At 43.2% G+C, this 19,144-nt stretch overlaps 1 protein-coding gene across 2 annotated transcripts in view; it reads left to right on the forward strand.

The window, feature by feature from the left end:
- Window positions 1-16,848, forward strand: part of DDX42 (DEAD-box helicase 42) — a 21,719-nt gene extending 4,871 nt beyond the window's left edge. For both annotated transcript variants that reach the window (XM_075117140.1, XM_075117141.1), the window contains exons 4-18: window positions 76-137; window positions 1,174-1,210; window positions 2,701-2,850; window positions 3,134-3,238; window positions 3,839-3,958; window positions 6,191-6,367; window positions 6,893-7,021; window positions 7,895-7,994; window positions 8,669-8,716; window positions 9,264-9,361; window positions 10,704-10,980; window positions 11,635-11,861; window positions 13,168-13,278; window positions 14,065-14,166; window positions 14,819-16,848. In XM_075117140.1, the coding sequence (XP_074973241.1) occupies window positions 76-137; window positions 1,174-1,210; window positions 2,701-2,850; window positions 3,134-3,238; window positions 3,839-3,958; window positions 6,191-6,367; window positions 6,893-7,021; window positions 7,895-7,994; window positions 8,669-8,716; window positions 9,264-9,361; window positions 10,704-10,980; window positions 11,635-11,861; window positions 13,168-13,278; window positions 14,065-14,166; window positions 14,819-15,541 (2,466 nt within the window). In that variant the 3' untranslated portion in view covers window positions 15,542-16,848. The remainder of the gene's footprint in view (window positions 1-75; window positions 138-1,173; window positions 1,211-2,700; window positions 2,851-3,133; window positions 3,239-3,838; window positions 3,959-6,190; window positions 6,368-6,892; window positions 7,022-7,894; window positions 7,995-8,668; window positions 8,717-9,263; window positions 9,362-10,703; window positions 10,981-11,634; window positions 11,862-13,167; window positions 13,279-14,064; window positions 14,167-14,818) is intronic.
- Window positions 16,849-19,144: the final 2,296 nt, after the last annotated feature.

Below are 19,144 nucleotides of genomic sequence, written 5' to 3' on the forward strand. Positions count from 1 at the left end.
TTATGTAGGAACATTTTTCCCGTCCATGTTTTATCATCTTGGGTTTTTTAACATCATAATTTTATGACCTATTAGGATCAAGCTGCTCGAGACATGAAGAGACTTGAAGATAAAGACAAAGAAAAAAAGAATGTTAAGTAAGTTCTCTTTTATACTTCCCATGCTTGCCTGTGTCTTGTATGGTGCTAAAAGAATTCCAATGCATTTTGCTGATGATGATTGTTCTGTAGACAATATAATATAAACCTAGTAAAGAGCATTAGCCAGCGCATGATATCCCCCATGGGTAAAGTTCTGTGCAGTGAAAATTGAATAATAGGAGGGAAGGATCCATGGCAGCGTCCTACAGTAAAATGCGACAACACTGAGAGTTGTCTCGTGAGAAGCCTTTCTAGGCCACACAGATTGGGGCAGCACATTGTATTACTACCACCTTCCAGATCAGCCTGAAGAGTTTTTTTTGTCTGTCCCCATCCTTGCAGCGATCAGGGTGGTTTGGTTTAAAACTGTCTTTATGTGAGCAAAACAACTCAGCGCTGCTGTACCTGTAGTACTGGAGATTCTTCCAAACTCGACCTAGGTTTTAAGACATTCCTTGTACTGCTGATATATTAGGTGCCGTGTGACAATTGGGATGCTAAATTTGGAGTTTAAAAACAGTTTACATTTTTGCAGCTTATCTATCTGTTTTGACCAAGGAAAATAGTTATGTTGTTAATTCTTGAAATAAATGTCAGATGCATTGGTAGAATTTGCATTGCATGGGGTTGATCAGATTATACGTGGTCCTGAAACAGAACACCGGATCCAAATCACCACCTGGGGAAGTTCTGAACTGGATTTGCACTTCCTGGCTCATATTCCTCTTCAGTTATGGGACTTCCGTAGCATCGAGAGCTTAGACCAGGATGATCTTTGATGTGGCTTCTACTGGGAAGATGGAGTCCTAATCTTTCAGTCTCATTAATAGAAGTAAACAGAAGTCTTTGCAGGGTCGCTGTCATGGTTGGCACCAAATATGAAAACTCCATGGGTTGGGATTATAAATGTTACTGAGTTGTTAGTGTTGTGTCTTCCACAAAATATGGAGCTCAGCACTAATCAAATGAACGTATGGAGCTGAGTATGTGGAACACTTGCAGGGAAGTTTTTTTTCTCCGCTTGTTTTTCCAGGGGTATTCGAGATGACATTGAAGAGGAAGATGACCAAGTGAGTTCCTATGCAGTCTTTCTATTTTCTTTTTTGGTTTTTGTTGGTGTTTTTTTTACCTTCCGTCCCCAAATATATAACTACTAGGTACAAACAACACTCCAGTATCATGCGCAGTATCCGGACAATTCAGCAGGAAGCTGTAGTGGTTACCCTGCTACCTCTACCCTTCTAGGTGTCTCACTGAAACAAGGAAGAATATTAGGAGACAATTTCATTCTTTCTTACTCCATTTAAGATTTTTTTTCAGTCAATTTGAATTTCAACTTCCTGTACAGGTTTTTCAGTATTTGAGGGTCTCACCAGATTTGAAATTAGCGGAATCAACTATCATGGCACACCAGTGAGAGGCTGTTAAGCTGTGAAGGCTATTTGCAGTGCAATTTCATGTCTGTTAAGGGCAAGAATCAAGCTTTTTGCTCTTTATTTTCAGAGGAGCTCCAGTTCTGATTGAGAATATAAGCATTACTGTAACAGAAACAATAAACAAAGAGGAAGGACTTCATTTCAAAATGTACCTTACTACTAAGGTGTAGTTAGTAACTATTGTGTTACTCGCAGTAATGCAGAGCATGGAAGGGTTGTCTGGCCTCTAGGCCTTTGCTTCCAATCTGGTGAGTGTAGCTGTGCCAAAGTTGGAGCAGAGGTGACTTACACTTGCAGGCAGCTGTTGTTCAAGTGTATTGTATGCATATCTATGTGACTGAGTGAGAGCTGGCCATGCAGTGAGAACTGGCCACGCAGATGAAAAAGCCAGATGAGGATCTACATTTCTTTGTAACTGAACCTTGCTTTAAAAATCTGATCTTAAATATTTGCGTGGAGGTCAGGTGAGACTGGTGTTTTCTCCATGAGAATGTCTTGGTGTGCCAGTGAGATTCTAAGACACGTACATATTTGTGAGCTGTAGGGATGGCATGTGATAGTGGTGACTGTGACTTCTAACTTGGGCTTGTCTTGAAGGACTCTTCTGAAATAGTTTCTTTCCCATTTGCTGTTGACTCTTTCAAGGAATAATAGATATATTTTTATTTCTTAGAGTCTAGTGTTAGAGGAAGTGGAGAAAGTATCTTTGGCATAGTGTGTTTAAAAAAAATTTAAACATCATATGCTTAGTAACATTGCGTTCTTTGTTTAAAAACCTGCGGCACTTGTACTTTGTTCATGTGATTCATAGATTCTTCTATTGTTAAAGCATAACAAGTTTTGGTAGAAGGAGTTGTTAAGCAGACATGTAAGAGAAGCTTGGTTTTTAAAAGCATTTTGTGGTCTTACTGAAACTATAGTTATTTTCTTCATTTGTACTTACTGTCCTCCTCCTGGACGTAACTGTTGGTATTTATTAGAAGAACCAGTTCTAGTGAACTTTTTTTTTCCCTCAATGGTGGGCGTGAAAGCAAACAGCCACCTAGCACGTACGTCATTTAAACAAATGTAGTAGTATTTTTGCATCCTATTGTATGTGATTTTACCGATATGTTTTGCTGCAGGAAGCTTATTTTCGCTACATGGCTGAAAACCCCACTGCTGGTGTGGTCCAAGAAGAGGAAGAGGATAACCTGGAGTATGATAGTGATGGGAATCCAATTGCACCATCCAAAAAAATCATTGATCCTCTTCCACCTATTGACCATTCGGAGGTAGGAATTTCATTCCATTCTGTTCCATATGCATCATTCTAGAAAGCAGGTGCTAGGAAGTCGATTGAAATAATGGTTCCGTCCCTGTACGTCAATGTTGGCAGTTAATATTTCAGTGCTGTGCCGCTGAGTCATACTAAAGATCCTTCAAATGACATCATATTAAACTAATGTTCTTGCGGATAATTAAGAACTTTTTCTCAAAAGGACCCTTTCCGTCCAAAACCAAGTGTACAGAGAGATAATCTTGACTCCTGGACTAACTGAGCAATTACCTTTGCAGATTGAATATCCAGCGTTTGAGAAAAATTTCTACGATGAGCACGAGGAGATCACGAGTCTCACCCCACAGCAAGTGGTGGAGTTACGTCACAAGCTAAATCTTCGCGTAAGCTGGTCACAAAACTATCCTCCTAGGATCTTCCTACTCCCATTTTTTTTGGACTGCCATAGTAGTATTTGTGAAGACTTTTACAGGAAACTCCAGCTTTTGAATACCAAGCCTCTTGGATACCTTCAGTGGCTTTGGTTTAAGGGAGCTTGGTTTTCCTCAGCAGTTCTTGAAAGTCTTCTCTGGACATGTCAAAGTGGGCACCCAAGATTGCCACTTGCGTGGTTGCACTCAAACTAAAGAACTAGGAATTGAAACTGGAAATATTATATGCAAGAATTAGTTCTTTGCCATTTGTGACACATTAGTGTGGTGCCTTTCTAGGAAGGGAATTATCTGGGGAAGAAGGAAACAACTATAGAGGGAGGTGGATATGATGGTTAGTAGCTTATGATGATTGACAATTTATCTAAATTTTTATATCTGAAAGTCCTATTTACACAACACATCTGGAATTTGGCACCTAGTTAAACTTGTGTTTATTCAAAAAATAAAAAGCCATTTTCGGAGATAGAGAGGCACTTTTTCATTTTTGTACAGATTGCTCTTTGTTTTTCTCCTGCTGTTCGTGAACAAAGATATGTTTATGTTTCTAAGGTCTCCGGTGCTGCTCCTCCGAGGCCTGGCAGTAGTTTTGCTCATTTTGGGTTTGATGAGCAACTTATGCATCAAATTAGGAAATCCGAGTACACCCAGCCCACTCCTATACAATGTCAGGTGAGTGTTGTTACTTCTCCAACATCTGAAAGGAACTGATGGAACACATGCGAAGGTCCCTAGTCCCTGTGAGGACATACACAATTCTAGTTTCCTATACAGAGCTGTCATGGAGAAGAATAATTTGTATTTTTCTGGCAAAATAGCTTTGATATTTTTTATATAGAAGTTTACCCACTTTTTTCCTTGTTGAATGACCGCTGTAAACGTATTCATATTCTTCATTTGTTTCTTGGTGAAGACTAAACAATATGCAAGTGGCATCTCTTGCTTGCAGAAAAATATGCAAGATTTAAAAAATTTTTTTTAGAAATTGTATTAAAAATTACCGTAGCAGTAGCTGAGTAAAGAGCCATACATTGACAACCTTATTCCTTTAAATAACTTTGAATGTCTTGTGACTAGAAGGGGTATGCCACAAGGCATTTTTTTTTTTAATTTCATTTGGCAGTTAGAATAAATGCTCTATGAGCTGAACCATTTAACTGGTTGTTCCTTGGAGAGCTGTGCACGCGGAAGGGATTCTACAGCATGTGTAGATTGATTACCATAAGTAATTAAGGTTATCGTTAATGTGATTATAACCACACCACTTCAGATTCTATTCTTGAGGTATAAAAAATGACATGGTGCTGTGTCCAAGGGGTGTGTTAGGACCCTAGTTCATACTATCTGTAAAAACCTGTGGTTGAGAGGTCCTTATAGCAACAGCGGGGATGAACTGAGGGCTTCAGCACTCAGAATGGTTACAGAAAAAATAGGCTCAGGGAATTTGTTTTTAGCATTCTTACAGCTGGACAAGATGTGTTTGTGGACATGTAAATATATCCTTGGGATGTTGTACTGTGCCCAGACATGGATTTCATATAGGACTGTCATGGTTTTAGCTGGGACAGAGTTAATTTTCTTCACCATAGCTGGTGCAGTGCTGTGCTTGGGACTTAGTATGAAAACAATGTTGATAACACACCGATGGTTTGGTTGTGGCTGGGCAGTGCTTGTGCTAGGCAAGGGCTTTTCCAGCTTCCCCTGCTCGGCCGGGGGCACAAGGAGCCAGGAGGGGAGGGGAGGGGGCACAGCCGAGAGGGTGGATTCAAACTGGCCAAAGGGATATTCCGTATCATGGAACGTCATGCCCAGTGTGTTACCTGGGGGGAGCTGGCCAGGGGGGGAGGCAGCAGTCGCGGCTCGGGGACCAGCAGCGTTGGTTGGCGGGTGGTGAGCAGTTGTATCATCTGTGGTTTTGGGTTTTTTTCCGTTTTGCTTTTTATTATCTCGTTATTGTTATCATAATCATTATTATTATTTTAATTATTGAACTGTTCTTATCTTAACCCACAAGTTTGTGGGGTTTTTTTTGCAACAGTCCTTTTTGGTGCCCAACATGGGGCTTGAACCCATGACCTTGAGATTAAGAAGCCCCCCCAAAAAGGACTGTCGTTCAGCCCCAGTCAGCAGCTGAACACAACGCAGCTGCTCGCACACTCCCCCCACCCCTGCGGGACGGGGGAGAGAATTGGAAGAGCAAAAGCCAAAAAAAAAAACTTGTGGGTTAATATAAGAGCAGTTTAATAATTAAAATAATAATGATCATAATGATTATGATAATAATAACAATAATGAGAATATAATAAAAAGAAAAAAAAACAAAACCACAAATGATACAACTGCTCACCACCCACCGACCGATGCTGCCGGTCCCCAAGCCGCGATCGCTCCTCCCCCCCTGGCCAGCTCCCCCCAGGTAACACACTGGGCATGACGTTCCATGATACGGAATATCCCTTTGGCCAGTGTGAATCCGCCCTCTCGGCTGTGCCCCCTCCCCTCCCCTCCCGGCTCCTTGTGCCCCTGGCCGAGCAGGGGAAGCTGGAAAAGCCCTTGCCTCGCACAGCACTGCCCAGCCACAACTAAAACATCAGTGTGTTATCAATGTTTTCATACTAAGTCCCAAGCACAGCACTGCACCAGCTGCAGGGAAGAAAATTAACTCTGTCCCAGCTAAAACCATGACAAGGACACCAACAGTCATAACAACGTATAATTGCTTCGAGCCCTTAAAACAAACCAATTCAGATATGAACTTGGCAATAAAACTGTGTAAGCACCGGCGTATGTTGCTGAGTCCTCTGTAATGTGCTTTTCTCTTGTTATCTGAGTTTTCATGTAATATCTAGCACAAGAATATGCTATGGCAGGCATAATGTGGGTTTAGAATCTCCTTACTTTTAGGGTGTTCCAGTTGCACTAAGTGGCAGAGATATGATTGGGATAGCTAAGACTGGAAGCGGGAAGACAGCAGCCTTCATCTGGCCAATGTTGATTCACATCATGGATCAGAAGGAGCTTGAACCAGGGGACGGTCCCATTGCAGTGATCGTATGCCCGACCAGAGAGCTTTGCCAGCAGGTAGGTGTAAAGCGAGCACATCTGTGCCTTATAGTGTTCTTAGGGAAGAAGGCAAAATTCTGGGCAGGAATTATCAAAGCACCTCAGTAAACTATTTGAAAAAACTACTCTGTGCATTAGTAGCGTGCCTCCAACGTAAGCTTGCGATTCTCTTACACCTCTTTTTGTTGAAGCATCAGCCCAAATCTGAAATTGTAAATATTTGCACAGTGCATCCCATATTATTTCTAAGTCTTAAGAATACTGTGGATGCATTGCCACAAATGGTATGTGTAAAAGGATAGAGCCTGCAGGTTAAATTATGGTTGGATGCCTAAATATGTGTCTCAGATTATTGGAAAGGATCCACTAGTACGGAAAGGATCCACTAGTATTGAAGTATTCAGCCCTGAGGATTTCTGAATAATTTCATTAAGTTATTAGCTGAAGAGTGGATTTCAGGAGCTGGACTATATTTCCAAGTCAGGTATATTTTCTCAGATGTGTCTAACATGAACTGTGATGTGCTTTGTTTAAAATCCTCAGATCCATTCTGAATGTAAGCGCTTTGGTAAGGCATATAATCTGCGCTCTGTAGCTGTGTATGGAGGAGGAAGCATGTGGGAGCAAGCCAAAGCCCTCCAGGAGGGGGCAGAGATCGTTGTCTGCACACCAGTAAGTACCTGCATGCACACAGTACAATTTTTGTGTTGCTTAACGGACGCTGAGGCAGGTTTTTAATATCATTGGCGATGCGGAATTTGTTCTCTGATCGCTGAAATCTAGGTCCTTCACATATTATCAGATGTAGAGAGCAAATATGTTGGGATTATTTGTGTCCCAAGAGAAATTGAAAGAGGTTGGGTAGGATTTCCACCAGAAGGCAAAGTACCGAGCAAGATCTGCTTGTATCAGTGTCAGCTGTGTGCAATACCAGCTTCTGATTGCTGAGCCTTGAACTCATGAAGAAAATTCCCAGAATGTCGTGAAATTGAGTGCTGTCGTACTGAATCAGTGCCTGTGGCAGTAATACCGAAGGGTTGAAGCACTGAATCAGAATGGGTGTTGATGCTGAACCAGTGATTTAAATGAGCACCATTGTCAACTGACTTTTTGCCTATTGCAAAAACTAGTTACGAACTTGCTCAATTTTGCCCAACTAATGGTTGGAGGAAGTTTTATTGTGGCTATTTATTGGGGTACTAGGCAAGAAGCATGAAGAACTCCTGCACCAGCTATTATGGGATTAAATCGCCAGTTCACAATTAAAATTTAATTGTAATAAAGACTAGAGAATTTTAGGATCTCAGCAATGTTAGCCTTGAAAATCCAGTCCTAAAATTCAGCTTGTCAAGTATAGTTGATGAGAGTTCAGGAATCTGTTTCTGTGACTTGAATACTGACACTTACTTTCAGAGTGAAGCCTTGAGTTGTTTTCTGTCTTAAGTCTCTGGTAAGTGAGGATAAAAAGCAGTTAAGTGCTTGAAGTTTGCATATATTAACAGTTTTTTAAATACGCTTTAAAAACTTGGCTTTTTTTTTTAATAGGGTCGTTTAATTGATCATGTGAAAAAGAAAGCTACAAACCTTCAAAGAGTCACTTACCTTGTGTTTGATGAAGCTGACAGAATGTTTGATATGGGTTTTGGTATGTAAACAAAGGTCGCTGTTTTGGAAAACAGTGGTGTCTAGTTCCCAGCTTAGTAGGACTGTTTATAACCCCGGTAGCTTCATATGCTTGAAAATACATTAAGGAAATACTTTTTAGACAAAAGTAAAATTTCAAGGTCTTGTATCTGTTGCTGTAAGAGGTCAGTGAAATCCTGTTGAAGTCCAAAAACCCTGATTTTTATCTTAAAGCTACTGGATAACTTTTGGGCAAGTCACTTCTGTGCTTTGGTTCTGTGTGTACAAACTAGTGGTGCTAAAAGAACTTCTACTTTATTGGAAGAGGTTTGGTCATTCGAATCTGGATTATTTTGAATATATGCTCAAGCATCATGGGACATAGCAAAGATTTGACAGTACTGTAATACCTCAAATGGAGGGAGACACTTGTAAGAGATGCAGTGTATGCACAGACTCAGCTAGGATCTTTGCTTCTGGAACTTTTTGCTGAAGAAACTTCCAAAAGTTTCTTCATACAGCAAAGGAACTTCCACTGTGCAGCAAAGAGCACCTGGAAGTCACGGTATAAACGCTGAGTGAGAGGCACTCCTTCCTCCTATGGTTATTTGTTAAGCAATGAAGTTTCATTTTGAGATCTTTTAGTAAATAATGAGCATACAGTGTTGATTAGAACATTTTCCCTCTCCTTTTCAGAATATCAGGTCAGATCAATTGCAAGCCATGTACGTCCTGACAGACAGAGTAAGTATAAGCTTGTTTCAAGCTAAACTGAGAGTCGAAGGAGGCCATATGGTGGGCTACCAGTTAGAATCTGGAACAGAGCTTGGGTTTCCTGTTCATGACACAGCCACGCGATGAGACTGTTGCGAGATTCCACTGGTGTTCTCAGCGTGGGCTGTTGGGAGGGAGCACTTGTGAGTATGGTTAAATACCCACACTTGGTCATCAGTCTGTAATCCCTCCAAGGACTTTACCCAGGGAAGAGATGCTTAGCTGAATTAATATTAGTATGTATGCTTTGAGATCCTGTGTTCTAAGCTGCCATGAAGGAAGGTTCACGGCAGTGCCATTTATTATCCCTCTCTTGTTTCAGATGTCATGAAATGTGTGTTTCCACTTTGAGGTATTCTAATAGCGTGACTGATAACTTTCATTAGCACCAGTAAAACAGACTGTAGCTTCAGGTCACTGGCATCTAGTACCGTTGCACAGGTCCTCATTCACAAGATCTGTGCAGCATTAAAGAAAATGTATTTTTCAAGGAGTTCAAATACTGTTTTTCTTTTAGCCCTCTTGTTCAGTGCCACTTTCCGCAAGAAGATTGAGAAATTGGCTCGAGATATTCTGATCGACCCAATTCGAGTTGTGCAGGGAGACATTGGAGAGGTAATTCCACGTTAGTTCTGCAGCAGTCAGAGAAATGAACCGTTCTCCATCTGTTGTCTGAAATTTATGTTAAACTGCAGTAGCCATCATTTATATCGAAGAGTAAATACTTTGTGCTTAACAAAAAATAGTAAGGTTTTGGGTTTGTTCTGTTTTTTAATTTTATTGAGCTTTCTTTCTGCCAACAAATATTCTTGTAGTGATGGGAGGTTTCACCAAGGAGAGAAACAACATTGATGCAGTGATTGATTTTTTAATTTTTTTTTTAATTATTAGGCTGAATCAGTGTTTTGTCTCAAAACTATAAATAAATTACAATTTGGCAACAAAGGATTTGAAACTTAGACTGTAATGTCTTTCAGCTGGTTTATGTGGGAACGTTGATTCTATACTTGACTGTAGCAGCTGAACAATGAGCAGACCAGGGATTTGGTAATAAGTTGATGAAGTGGGCAGGTTACGCTTGCTGTGAAGAAACTTTGCTTATAATGTATGAAAGCCATTGAGAAGTTTCACAAGATGCCTTCAGAACATTCTTTTAACCAGTTTTATGCATTTTTTAATTTTTTTTTTCTGTCAGGAACGTGACGTACCCCTTTTTAACAAAACATTAATGGCTACCTGAAGCCCATTCTTTGTAGGAAGTGTTTTTCCTAACCATTTCCATTGTTGCTTAAGAAGCAGCTTTCCTAGGTCAATCACATGGTTTCTTTTCTTTCATCTAAATTATTACTCTATTACGAGAGCATCGTCCTTGAAATCATTAATATTTAAATGCGTAAGAACTACATCTTCCAGAGAAACTTCCAGAGAGTGCTGTGTGCTCCACTGCGCTTTCATTGCTTGCAATGTGGAGTGTGTAGGGAGTCTGCCTATACCTCCCCTCTTCCTGACTCCAAGGGTACGTCACAGCTCACAGGGGTACGTTCTCACCTGCATAAGAACAGTTTTACTGATGAGCATCCTCCCTGTCTCAGACCCTGCTCTTGCACAGTCTATTTTAGGAGTTAATAGCATCTGTGGTAAGAGCATCTAAATTGCAAGTACCGACATTTAGATCAGTAGGGTGCTAAACTGCATCATGTCAAAGACTGAGCTTTGCCTCTCTCAGGTTTAACAAAGAGGAGCTCATTTAACCCCTGCCTTTTCTGCACTGTGAAAATGAAGTGGTCAGCAGTTAGACAAGAGCTGAAACCTCTTAAAGGAGAATTTTGGTCCCCTGCTTCTCCACTTTTTATTCTCACACTTACTTTAAATTCCTGGTTTTGTTCAGCCGTCTGTGTTTGTTTGCAATACTGTCCTGTCTGTCCTGCATTATTGCTTGTCTCGTTTCTTCCCTTAGGCAAATGAAGATGTTACTCAAATTGTGGAGATTTTCCCCTCTGGCCCTAGCAAATGGAACTGGCTGACTCGACGCCTCGTGGAGTTCACATCTTCTGGGAGCGTTCTCCTGTTTGTCACCAAGAAGGCAAACGCAGAAGAGCTGGCCAATAACCTTAAGCAGGAGGATCATAATCTGGGGCTGCTTCATGGTGACATGGACCAGAGTGAGAGGAATAAAGTCATTTCAGAATTTAAGAAAAAAGGGATCCCGATACTGGTAGCTACTGATGTGGCCGGTATGTGACCTTCTAAGAAACAGCAGTTCATAGAAGTTGTGGGTTTCAGCAGAAAGGCTGACACCTATCAGTGAAAGGCAACAAGGCTGGCTTCTGCGCCTGCCGGGCACTGTGTTCCAGATGTTTTTTCAGAAGTACACAGTGTTAGCAAGGTGTTTTATTTTTAAAGTCTCCTAATGTTAAGTTACAATGTGACATATTTTTTCATATATAGAAATAAGCTGTTTCTTAAGGAAGCAGTTATTTGTTAATCAGCTGACACATTATACGTGCTTAAATGAAGAGGAAATGGGCACACTCGAAGCCTTCTCTAGAACAGCTTTTGTGCACAGACGTTCAGCTGAACAAAGAGTGAATTTTAGTGTCCTTTAATAAAGCCCTCTCTCTTCCTTGGAATAACAGTCGTTTAAAGAGATCTTTCCAGTTCTCAATCCTGTGAACTTGGGGAACTTACACTACTCTTGGAGAAGATATTGCTACACTTAAGATAACAAAGAGTTTTAGCCTGCGAAGGGTGTCTTAACTGGGGTACATTCCTGTGGAAGCTCCTCTAGTGTGCTGGAACACAATGAAGCGATAATGCAGGTGTGAATAGGATTGCTTTGAGTTCATTCAGGATAATCACGCTTACCGCTATATTGTTCTTTATTCCAGCTCGTGGGTTAGATATTCCTTCCATTAAGACTGTGATCAATTATGACGTGGCTCGGGACATAGATACGCACACCCATAGAATTGGCCGTACTGGCAGAGCAGGCGAGAAGGGAGTTGCCTACACTCTGCTGACTCCCAAAGACAGTAACTTTGCCGGTGATCTTGTCAGAAATCTGGAAGGCGCTAATCAACATGTTTCCAAAGAGCTGTTGGATCTAGCAATGCAGGTACGAACAAGGAAAACTCCTTGAGTAGAGGAAAGTTCTCTCCATGATTATCGCAAAATCAGGAGCTCAGGAACTTGTTTCTGGCTCCATCATGTGTTCACAGTGACCTTTTGGCAACCTATACTGTTTTTAAGTAGGCTTTCTAGTGTTTCTAATGAAAGAATCCATGAAGACATGAAGATTTTGGAATGAAGTGTGTAATCTATTTTAGGGTCAGGCAGTGCCTAGGAAATTAGGAGCTGTAATCTGGTGGATGCCAGCAGAGCACTCCAGCTCCAGCATCTCGTTACAATCAGATTTTCAATATGCATTTGTGGCAGGCACCTGGGAAATGGAGCTTAGTTGAAAGCTACTAGAAAATAATTACAGGGACATTCACTCTGTGAAATGGTTGTTGCTTGATCATTATACCTGCTTGGCAGCGCTGTCTGGCAGGCTTGCTATATATAGGTATGACGGATAGCTGAAGTAATTGTGCTTGCACCACTGTACTCGTCAGCTCTTTAAGTTCTTGTCTTTTGCTGCCCGTGTAGCCACAAGAGAGCAAAGGCTTTTTGGTAATTCCCAAATTCAGAGATGGATTAGCATGCTTGTGGCTTCATTGGCAAGCAGCTTGGGCACTAGCTGCTGGAAATAAATACTTTTTTCCGAGGTGCAGAGGCAGCATTTTCAGGAGAGACAGAATTTGTGAAGCAGAGCTCCACAGGCTACCTTTGAGAGGCGAGTAGAGAAGCTAAATGGCTTGCCTTACTAGCTTCGTCAGGTTTGAAGAAACTATAGGCCATAAAAAGAGGTGCAGCCAACCATTATTTAAAAACCTGGTAACAGGAGGAGGTTTGGTTGGACTGCCCTTTCCAGGCCACTGCCTGTTGCAGGAAGTTTTGCTGTGACAGAACCTCACTTCTCCTTAGCCGGGCAGCGGGCTAAATCAATAAAACCCAAGTACGAGCAAATACAGAGCTCCCAAGTGAATGGCATTAGAGATTGCACTTATTCCTGGGTTTATTAGAATGCAAACCCCCAAAAAATTTAACATGGATGAAAGTTCGGGACAAAAAATTTGTAAAAAGCATTTGTAACAAAAAGCTTCAGACCCACGTGACAGAACTGTCTACAGCTTAGTTTCAAAACGCTGTAGTCTGTCACGTTCCATCCCTTTGCAACAGCTGTATTGTTGAATGGGAAACAGTGATTTTGTATTTTTCCTTTGAAATGCTCAAAATCCTTCTTTTCTGAGCCGCATTACATGCATTTATGAAGCTCCTTATTCCCTGTGTTGAGACGCATTTGTCCTTCTTCCGTACAGAATCCGTGGTTCCGGAAATCACGTTTCAAAGGAGGAAAAGGCAAGAAGCTGAATATTGGTGGAGGTGGCTTAGGGTACCGTGAACGTCCTGGTCTGGGGTCAGAAAATTCTGTAAGTAGACGTTGTTTACAGATCCTTGGAACTTTTAAACTTAGTATTGAATACTCTTCAATTTAAAAAAATCTTCTTAGTACTGGAGTATAGCCCCTACTTTCAAAGGTTTTCACAGCTCATAGTCTTTCAGGGTTAGTATCAGAAATATCTCAAGTGAAACTGTCTGGTGCTGTTATCCTCTTGTCAAGAGCTGCCCTCTTTAGGGCCAGAGTGATCCAGAAGGTTTGCAGATTCTTCCCAAAATAGACTGTCAATGCAAAATAAAAGCTAATGCATTACTTGAAAAGCCATTTCCAGGCTGATTCTTGGCAGCAAAAAATATTTCAGCACTGAGAACACTTACTAAGGTAAGTCCATGCTAGAAAAACAGCTCATTGCCAGTGTGTCTGGGGACAGAGTTTAACTGTAGACATGTTGAAAACACATCATGTTCAGCATCTTTCCAAAAGTCACAGCTGGAGTCTTGTTCACGCTTTGTCTTAGCTACAACCTCTGTCAAAATCGCCATTTGACTGTGTTTTGCTTTTGCTTGTCCTGTAAGGAGCTGGGAAATGCGCTTATACTGTTGACTCGTGAGTCATTAAGCCTTACTGCATCTTTACTTTTCTGTCGTCCTCAAGGTCACGGGGCAAACTGTTCTGCTGCTCAGTGCTCCCCAGAAGTTTGTCATCCTAGGTAGCTGTATTTCCTGAGTGCAGGGTCAAGATAGATTTGGAGAACGGTTGAATTGGAAGTGTCTGTGTTGGATAAATCTCTCCAGTTGTCCTTTGTCTTTTTGCATAGGACCGTGGAAACAACAACAGCGTGATGAGTAACTATGAGGCGTACAAGCCATCCACAGGGGCAATGGGAGACAGGCTTACAGCAATGAAAGCAGCTTTTCAGGTTGGTTTGATCACTTGTACACCAAGTTCTAACTCAAGAGGAAAAGGACATAACATGGAAAAATTTTACTACTTATTATTCAAGACCATTTTTTTTCCTCCCCTGCAAATGCAGAAACGCTGTTGACTTCAGGGAGGTTGAGTCTGGTAGTTGTGGTCGTGTCTCAGCCGCTTGGAGCGCACACTCAGCATTGCAGTCCTGAGGGGAGGAATTAGTATGCAGGCTGGGCTGAACCCGTTTGCCCAAAGTTCATTTGCCAGACTTTGTTTCCTGCTCCCTATTTGCTCTCTTTCCCTTCTGGATTCTGCTCCTAGGCTTGATCCTATTTAGGTTGCTTAGCACCTGTAGTGTAATTGCAATCAAAAGAAACGGGGAACGGAGAAACCCATTCTCTTCAGTGTAAAAATTAACGCCACAATACAGGAGTTCCCTTGTTTCTGTGGTCTGGGAGCAAATGGCCGTTACTAATTCTGTGTTCGTAAGCACAGCAGGAACATAATCACTCCAAGACTGACTTTTTATAGGAACTCTTTTTCCTAGGGGCTCCCCAGAACTCAAGACAGGCTTGTGTACGCATGATGACTGCATGTTTTGTGGTGCAGCGTAGAGGCAAACATGCTCTCTTTTTTTCCTTTCTGTCTCTTTCTGGCAGTCCCAGTATAAGAGCCACTTTGTTGCTGCAAGCTTGAATAATCAAAAGACTGGTAGCTCCGCTGCTGGTGCCAGTGGCTGGACCAGCGCTGGGAGCTTGAACTCAGTACCGACAAGTTCAGCACAGCAAAATGCTGCAAATCCTGACAGCCCGATCGCAGCCACCGCAGCAGCAAAGGGTGTTCCAGGTTTCACCAGCACGGGGAATTTGAGTAGCGTTCCCACCTTTCCAAGTGTCGGAGTACAGGGCTTCAACAACACAAATGCCAGCACCAACAATCGAGAAGGCATTGGCGGCGGCGGCACTGGCGTTGCTACTGCTGGCGGTGGTGGCGGCAGCGGTGGCGGCGGCGGTGGCATTGTCAGAGAACGATACAACGACAACCGGAACAGTCGCCACAATGAGGTCCCGCGCCGCGGAGAGGGCGGTGGTCGCTACAACGATGTGCAGCGCCATGGGGAAGGAGGCGGTCGCCACAGTGACGCTTACCGCCACGGAGAGGGCCGACACGGTGACAACCATCGCCACAGTGAAAGCCGGCACTTCGCTGATGTGGGCAGTGGCAATCGCAATAATGGTGATAGCAGGAATAGCAACGAAGGTAGGAACAACGAGAACAGGAATGGTGAGAACAGGAAGGATGCCAACAGCCGAGACAACAAGACAGATGGTTTTGCTGTCCCAGAGCCCCCAAAACGTAAGAAGAGCCGGTGGGACAGCTAAAAGCTGGGGTTTCGCAGCCTGGAATCTCTGCAGGTAGTGTTGTCTTTTTCCAGAGGATTTCTTGGGGTTTTTGGTAACTGGTTGTTGAGCAGCTGGAGGAGGAGAAGGAAACCATGAAAACTCCCTGTGCAAGTCTGGGCCGGTACATCTGCGGACAGATTCACTCTAATGATGTGTACACACAGTGCTTAGTCAAAGAGAAATCATTTTGATAAAGCTCCCTGGGTTCTGCTTTTAAACATTCAGTGCTCAAGTGACTCTCTGCTGGATTTAAACAGATCTTCTTGACAAGAAAGGTGTTTCGCGTCCTTGGAACGTTAAGAAACTGTTGTCCATAGAAGTATAAAGTAGTCTTTTCTTAACCAGCGTTCACGTTTAAAAAACCAGTCCATCTAGAGATGCTCAGGACCCACCTGTTAAACATTAATCTTTCAGCAGTTTGTTCAGTATGGTGAGTTCTTCCCCAGTCTCTTCACATATTCTCTTATCCCCACATAATTTGGCCTCCAGGTTTCCCCTTCCATCTCTCCCCATCAACTAATTTTGCTGAAGGTGGGATGAAGCAAGTTGATTTTTTCCTTCCTTTTTTTTTTTTAATTTTTTAATGAAGCTGTTCAAGGGATCCTTCTCCAGCCCAGCTAACCACAAAATCACAGGTAGTGTAGGACGGACTCCCTGGCTTGTTTGTGGTCAGTACATCAATCCCAATCCCATTGCCCAGGTATTTTTTAAAGAACCTCTTCTTTCCTAATAACCTTTGTTTTGGTGGAAGCCTGCATAGCAAACTTGCCTCTCTGCTGTGCCTATGCACCCTCTGTTATGAGAGGGTTGAGTGCTTTCTTCAAATTAAAAACAAAAAAGGGAAAAAAAAATAAAGTAGATATACCAAAACAATCAAAGGTCGGTGTCCCCCATGACATGAGGCTAAACGAAGAGGCTTCATTCAGAAATTCAGGGACCTGCTGCTCAGAAGCCTTTAGGGAGAACCTGAAAAGCGGTTGGTGAAGTGGAACAGCTTAAATATTGCCCCATATTGGACACATGTAGTTAAAACTGTAAAATCTTGCTTGACCATTTTTAACTCGTCATGTGTATTATCCGTTTTTTAACCTTTTTTTTTTTTTTTTTTGCACCACAAAGGTAAGGAAGAACTTTTGTTGAAACATGTCAGCACCCACCTCTGTCTTGTTTCTACTGAAAGAAGTATCAGAAACTGTCAGGTTTTTGTGACATTGTGATGTTTTCTTTATCAGCTGTGCATTTACTTTCTGCTTGCTCTAGTAAATGTTTTATTACTGGGACAAAAACATCTAGCATGTGCTTTTTATTCTCCACTTCTTCCTTTGGCTGATCTGGCATTTGGATGGAGGTTTGACCGGCTGGAGGTTTGACTGCATCCCTTTCCTGCACCAGCAGTTGTGTGGATGTAGTTTTAAAAGACTTGCTGTGTTTTTTCTCAGTATCTTTCACCTCAAACTTGTTTTGCAAACCCTATTTTAGCTTGAAAGCCTCCCGGGGAAAAGCTTTTTCTCCATTTTTCAAGGGGAAGGTTACAGCCCAGGGCACGTTGCTCATCCCAGCCTTTCATGGTGTTATTGGTAGAGCTGGAAAGAGACCTCCGCAACAGCCTTGTGACCTGACTTGCATGTGTACTGGTTTCAGTTGAGACAGCGACTTGGTTATTTGGGACCCTTCACTAACTAGCTCTAATCTGTTGGGATTTTTTTTAAATAGCTTCCACTTGAATTACCTCATTGCAGTCTAGGCAGAAACCACACTGCGCTGGTTTGAGCTCTGCATATTTAGTGTTAAGACAAACATTCTCCAGGGCAGGTGTGGCAGGGGGTTTAGAGCAACTGTTGAGTTCTGCTGTCCTTATCACGCTTAAGGTTTATCACTCTGCACAACTGAAGATTTGAGTTTCGAAACGAAAAAACAGCTCCGTGGTCTGAAGCTGCCATCTGCTCCCTCCCTTCCCAGGTCTCAGCTCGCTGCCACTGGGAACTCGCCCTGTGCGTGGCTTATGCTTGGGTTTCTCCCCTTCTTTTTAACACATCCCTCTGCTGTTTGATAGGATTATTGAAATTCCTCACCCCCCTCTCAGCTACCAGGAGCCTCGTGAGACTTGAGTGAGTAAATATCGATCACTGACAGAGAGCTATAAATGTCAGCTCACAGGTCTGTGTTAGATACATGAGAGGGTTGATTCCTTCTGTGCGGAACAAGGTAGCAGTGTGAGCGGCATGCCAACTCCCCTGACAGAGAATCTCTCTCCCGGCAGAGGCAGGGTGTGCCGCTTGCTTCTAAAGACACCAGAGCTCAACTCGCTGCTGAGCGAATCAATGACAGGAAGCTCCGGTTTGTTTGTGAAGTGTAACCCTGGGGTTCTGCTCCTGCCTCTGTGCCTGCGCATCAGTTCAACCCTCTGCCTCTCATCCCCTGGAGCGGGGCAAACATTGCCACCACCCAGCTGGGCCAAGAGCCTCTCCCATGTCATACACCACTTGCTTTGTTGGATGGGAGGTGGTGTGGATGTGCCTGATGCTGCACCACCTTCTGGACCATTTAAAGAACATGAATCGTGGAGCCCTTCCCTTCCCTGACGTGCAGCCTGGCTGGCTGTCACTCCAGTGCTTTCTCATCCTTGTGACTCACTTTGTATCTTAGCTTTTCGCTGCAAGATCAGGGAATGCACAGAATTAGTTACATGTTCTCTGCCACTGTCTTTGTCATTAAATTACTGCCTTGAGGGAACGTGTCTCATTAGAGCAGGTAAGGAAGAAACGCTCCACGCTACCACCAACAAGCTGTTTAATTTTACCTGGCATATGTACCCCCTCTCCCAACAATGTTGTAATTCTCCCCTCCCCTGCGGTCTGCCTGACCTGTCTGGGCTGGGCACTGCGAGCTCCTCGGGAATGTCTTTTCCCGTCAGGGTGATGAGCTTTTCCAGGCAGGGGGAAGTTGGGGCTGCCTTGTCCCCGACAGCGAGCAGTGAGAGCAGGCCTGGCTGGCTGTGAACATGGCTGGGTTTCCAGCCCTTTACACCCTCTGCTGTCCTCCAGTCACCGGTCGCTGTGCATAACACCACTGAGTCCGTAATGGAGTTTGAGGACAGAAGCGAGCCCTACAGACTGTCTCTTTATTCACTTTTTTAGCCTGCAGAAATATTACAGGGCCAAGGCTCTTGCGTGCAGTGGTTTGTGCGTTTATGGACAACCGCGCTGTAAAGCCTGGGGGACCCAGGTGTTTCCCTGTGCCCTTCCCAGGTCGTGAAGCTTGGCCTCCCTGCCCGAGCCCATCGATTCCCAGTGACTCGTGCTCCCTGGTTCTGGCTGAGCATCACATGTGGCGATTCACAGTACCTGTGAGCTGCACAAGGATGCAAGTAAGGGCAGGGTGAGCTGCAGAATAGCTCTGTGGGCGCTATTTGCTCCGCCTGCCCCGGGCTGTACAATGCATGAATTGGTGCTAAATGGGGGACTCAGGCTTCAGGACTGTGGGCTCATAGATTTGGCTTTATACACGCTGGAGCTGAAGTCACCTTCCAGACTGCTGAGGTAAGGCTGAGCCTGGAGGATGGTTTCCTGGTGATGATTCAAG

Source organism: Phalacrocorax aristotelis, chromosome 23, assembly GCF_949628215.1.
Source record: "Phalacrocorax aristotelis chromosome 23, bGulAri2.1, whole genome shotgun sequence".
Classification (NCBI taxonomy): domain Eukaryota; kingdom Metazoa; phylum Chordata; class Aves; order Suliformes; family Phalacrocoracidae; genus Phalacrocorax; species Phalacrocorax aristotelis.